At 47.3% G+C, this 5156-nt stretch overlaps 1 protein-coding gene across 1 annotated transcript in view; it reads right to left on the bottom strand.

The window, feature by feature from the left end:
- SYS1 (SYS1 golgi trafficking protein) overlaps nucleotides 1-5004 on the bottom strand; it is a 7973-nt gene extending 2969 nt beyond the window's left edge. The window contains exons 1-2 of the mRNA XM_035892896.1: nucleotides 4980-5004; nucleotides 3853-3878 (exon numbers count right to left, since the gene is read on the bottom strand). Of these exons, the coding sequence (XP_035748789.1) occupies nucleotides 3853-3878; nucleotides 4980-5004 (51 nt within the window). The remainder of the gene's footprint in view (nucleotides 1-3852; nucleotides 3879-4979) is intronic.
- Nucleotides 5005-5156: the final 152 nt, after the last annotated feature.

Below are 5156 nucleotides of genomic sequence, written 5' to 3'. Positions count from 1 at the left end.
TCCCCAGCCCCTGCAGCACGGCACCGGCCTTTGTGTGTTTCAGTGGATCCAGTAATTTGGCTGAGCAGCCCTTGCTAAAAAGATGCAGATACCAAACATAGAAGAAATTATTCTCCTGGGATATTTCCTTTCATCTCTGGGCCAGTTCCCGCAGGTGCCAAGACTGTCGGTAGCTGCTGCCCAGCTGTACTTACTTTAGCTTTAGGCCATAGGGCACCAAGATGTTGTTGTGAGCCCTGGTGCGCTCTGGCAGCACCTTTCCATTACAGGGCTGGTCGTGTGTAGGGCTTGGCTTCTTTTGGGAGGTTTCTTCTGGTATGTGGCGGTTTCTTCTTTTCATGTCTCATGAAGTGGCCAGGTGCCAGAGTCCCTCATGCTCAGCCCTACCCCCTCGTCACCTGCTCTTGCCTGCTGGAGCTCGTTTAGTGGCCTCAATAAGCTGTCCGGCTTGCTTAGCTTCAGATGTGAGAGTTGTCACTAACTGAATACTAAAATCCCCAAGGCTGTGTGGGACAACAGAGCATTTTGGAGATAAGCTCTTCACTGGAAAAAGGAGAGGAGGCATCCCCGGGCTTCTCCAGTGGATAGGGGAGTTGTCGCAGAGCTCTTTTTACCTGGAAAAGACAGGAGGGGGACAAAAGGGGAACACAGTTTTTATGGGAGGTGGTAGACTCACTTCAGTTGTGGGTGTGGAATATTTTTGGCTATGGGAACTCAGATTATGATCTCTGACATTTGTGATGTTTTTTCCATGTCCCCATATGGGAAGTTCCCTATGCAGCTGTGCTGCGTGTTTTCCATTCCTTGTTCTGTGAATGTCATTGCGCCGAGGCAGGTTTGACACATTTTCCTCCCTGTTCCCAGACCTGCCACTCCTAGAAAGGATTGTGCAAAGCAGAGGTGGCACATGGCGGACGTGGGCCACCGCTGCTGAGTTCTGACTTAGGCCTTCAGAGAATTTGTCTCTGCAGAAGCGTAGCCAGTGCAGAAATGAACACGGGAAAATCCCGGCCCTGTCAGGGCTGTTTGCTGCCAGCACATTGCTGAGCATGAATTGCAAGACTCAACACTTCCTCCGTTAACTCTTGGTAGAAGTTGGTTTCCTTTCCTGAAATCTGCTGTGCTTGGTTCCCTGAGACATGCAAGCCACCACTTAAATATTAATTTTCACTTCCCTCTTTCCTCTTCAAGCTTTATAGGACTGATTAGTCTTTGCCAGCAAAAATTGTGGTTGTTAAGTCATAGCTGACTAAAACTCCAAGCTACTGTAACAGAAGCCCTAGTAGGACTGTTGGTATAATTGCTGGGTGTCTTTCCACAGCCAAACTCATCAGCAACAATATTTCTGACTTTTCCAATAGTCCCTGGGATAACAAGATATGAGCTGGTGTTTTGGGAGGCGCCGACTCAAATTCCTTCCAAATTCTAGACTCCTCCCTGCTTGGTTGCTGCTCAGTAATTGAAGGCATCGGCACGGCAGCAGAGGTGTGAGTTGAGGCTCCCTCCTGCCTTGTGCGGGCACTGCACCAGCACAGATGCGGTGAAGCACTGTGGCACAAAGACATTTGTGCTCCAAGTCAGCTGTGGCCCGGTTAGCGAATTAATTTCCTGGCTGACTTCACGATGGCATGTTGCATGGTCACGTTTGCTTGTCTACGCTCCTTCAATTTGGCTCTCCCTCCTCCCCAGGCTGCTCCAGCTAAGGGGACTGTGTCCTTCTCCTGGAAGAGAGGGTGTTCTCCCCATGGGGAGCCTCGCCCCACATCCCTGCTTTGTAGGAAGGGTTTAAAGTGCGCCAGGAAAGCAAACATTTTTGGGGAAACAAGTGGCATTTTCAATTTTACTTTTCTTCCTCTTCAGTTCAAATGAAATTCAGAGACGGCTGCAGAGGAGTGATGTGCTAAAGGGGAAAAGGATGTCGAAACATGGAGATTATGCTTTCTAGGGTGCCATACTAGGTGCTGCTCGCCTGGCTTCTGGTTAGAATGTCCTTTTTTAACCAGCTGACTGCTTTGTGGGTGACACCTGCGTGTCATGAAGAGCAGCAGGTGGAAGAAGAAGTGGCCACATGCCAAGGACATAGCAGATGCCCTGAGAATGTACCCAGATCACGTGCAGTTATCGTGGACACTTCTTTATCAGGACCGTGGAAAAAGAATGCCCGATTTAGCTAGGGGTTCTTTCCATAAGAAATGGCTGTATAGGGTGGTATTGTTTTTTCTCCTCAGGAATCATTGCCTAAAACAGGAATCTGTTTATTTAGGTGATCCATATTTTATCAGGTGGTGTACAAAGGGCAGTGCTATCTGAACTAACCTTTGCTGAGGTTTGTTTCCTTCTTGCCAGGCAGGTAGGATTCGTGCTAAGGTGACCTTTGCTAAAGGGACAGTAAGGCCAAGATTATACATTTCCAGAATAACTTGGTGTTAAGTAGCTCAAAATGCGGGATGAGACTTTTCACTTGCTCCTCTTCCTCTACCCATGCAGTGTGCAGGTGTTTGTCATACTGAACAGACTTTGGGAGTTGACATTTTTTTAAATCTCTACTTAAGGTTTCTTAGTGGTTGGGAATCCTGCTCTAAGCTCATTTTAAAATCTGCCTGTAGGAACTGTGCTGAGCTTGGCTGAAGAATCTCTCTTCCTGGCCAGTGCAGTAGCATTTATGATCTTGAATTGTCTAAAAGGGCTCTGCCTGTAGCCTTTTCAAGATTATCTAGACATTTCTTGGTGTCATGTAAAAATGTGATTTCCCTCACCCTCCAAGTGCAGTCTATTTGGATGCTCCATTCCACTTCCAGCATGTTTGTATCATGTGTTGGGAACTGGCAGGTACTGATTTTTATTTTCCACGCAAGAGTTAGGTAACTGTTCACTGTTGAATACAGGGTTAGGAACAATGGTGGCCAGCCTACATTACTTCTCTGTCAACTGGAATCTTTAAATGGAGAAGGGAACTGACACACCTCGAATGTGAGCATTCATCACCCAGAACAGATGTGTGGCTCAACGTGTGTTTTGTTTTTCTTCTGCTTCTCTCGCTTGTAGTGAGGTTTCAGAAAAGTACATTTCAGTTGTGCATTTTTTCTCTCTGGGTGCATTTGTCCTGTCACTCTCAGTGAGTGTCACATATCTGCAATTTTTCTGCATTATTCCAGAGAGAGGAGAATGTCGGCATTTTGAGAGGGGACATCTGACAGGCAAAACAAAGCAGGCTATTTTATGTCATGGGTTTACAGAACCATATTACGATTTTTGTGGCTTCATTTCCTCTCATATGAATTATCTTGAGATATAGTCACAGAAAGTTTGTGTGTTTGTGAGGGAGGTGGGACTACACAATGCATTTTGAAAATGTCATTGGTAGTTACGTAAATTTGTTCTCAGGGTTGGAAAATAAAGTAGGATCAAGTTTAATTTTCTCTTCTGTTTCCAGAAACCTGAGATTTCTATCAGTTTGCTTGAAGGACTGTGCATGCAGGTGTGACTTTGATGGACAATGTGCATGGTCCCTGGGCCAAGTAGGCAGACTAGCTCCTCTCCAAAGGATGACAAAGCAGAACTTCCCTAGGAGGGAAAATGGTGTCCTGTGGCGTGGAGGGGGACTTTTTGGTGGAGGGGGGATGTGTTGAGGGGTATGACAACCAGGAGGAGTATGGTGTATTGTGCTTGTTCAAAGAGGAAGTTAACAGGCAAGTTAGCGGTGTTTGTAGCCACAATACAGACAGCTGGTCTTGAAAGCATCTTTGTGGTGGCTGCTTTACCTGGAAAGAGGTGTAGAGGGGTCATGGCCACAGACACACAAATACAGGTGCCATTTAGAGGGTTAGGGAGGAGTGGAGTGCTTCTGGTAACCTCGTGCTGATGAGGCTGTCTCCTGTCTGGCAGATGTTGTCATGGTATGGACCAGTCTTTGCATATTCAACTCAGCCCATGTGCTCTTGTTCCTCTCCACATTCTGCTGCACACCTCTGCTGGGTGTCCAGAGCTGAAGACTCACTGAAGTTGGGCTCCCCAGCTGCACCAGGAGTGACTTTCATCAGCTCCTCTGTGTGATGAAGCGAGGGTAATAAGGAAGGGCAGTAATCTAGCCCACAGCACAGATCCCTCCCTTGTGTCCTTGGTGGATTTGGATGCTGAGGTGAACTAGAAAGTTAGCAGTTTATCGCTGTCCTGAGCACAGAGGTTATGTGCTACAGGAAACTCCACCACAGCCTCCTCCAGGCTGGTTCCTACCCTTACCTGGATGTATGGTGTCTTCAGATCTTTTTTTACACTCTGAGCAACACTCCTTGTCACTTCACATTATGCCAGCTGGCTCCACAGCCAGTTCAGCACGGTGCTGGCAGGAGATTCTCCTGCCAGCGGTCATCTGTGCAGGCACCATCCTAAGAAACATTAAGGAGATCTCTTGACCTCATCTCTCACCCTCTGTTCTTCCCAAAGGAACAAGCTGTTAGGAAGGCTGCTTCGCCTTAGAGATCTTTTTATTTCAAGGGTTAGCATGTTAAGGTGGGACAGGGGGAAGGCTACGAGGTCTCTGGGGATAGCTTTGTAGTGCTGGAGGGAGCTGAGAAGCAGATCTAGCAGAGTTTGCATCTGACCCTGGCAGATGGGATCATGGCACACGTGCTTTGTAGTCTCTGCATTGCTTCCCTGTTAAAAAAAAATTATTCTCTGTAGACTAGAGCCCAAGTGCAAACTGACATGACTGCAGTATGAACAAGGGACTGATGCAGAGGGCATACCGGTATGGTAGTTCAGGTGCGTCTGGGGCTGTTAAGGGACTGAAACGGATGCTTTCAAGCAAATTTTCATGATCAGACAAAGTTAATAATGAGAGAAGAAAAACTGAAATGGTTAAACTGTGCTGTTGGGTTTTTTCCCTTTTAACTGCATGGGGTTTTTGCACTTGCCACTTACAGAGAAAACAGAGCAGTTTCATTTTCCATCTCCAGCAAGAACCCTGTGATGTAACGCGCCGCCTGATAACCGCAGCGATGACATGCCGCGAGTCACAGAAAGTCGTTCTCGGTTTTCTGTAAATGTACGACTGTCACTTGTGGAATGATGTGAAAGCGGATACTGCCTGTCTGCTCCCCCTCCTTTCCTTTTCCCCCTTCCCTCCCTTTTCCCCCTTCACCCCTCCCCCCCTTTTC

Source organism: Egretta garzetta, unplaced genomic scaffold, assembly GCF_000687185.1.
Source record: "Egretta garzetta isolate BGI_Z169 unplaced genomic scaffold, ASM68718v1 scaffold214, whole genome shotgun sequence".
Classification (NCBI taxonomy): domain Eukaryota; kingdom Metazoa; phylum Chordata; class Aves; order Pelecaniformes; family Ardeidae; genus Egretta; species Egretta garzetta.
This window is presented reverse-complemented; position numbering and strand designations above follow the sequence as displayed.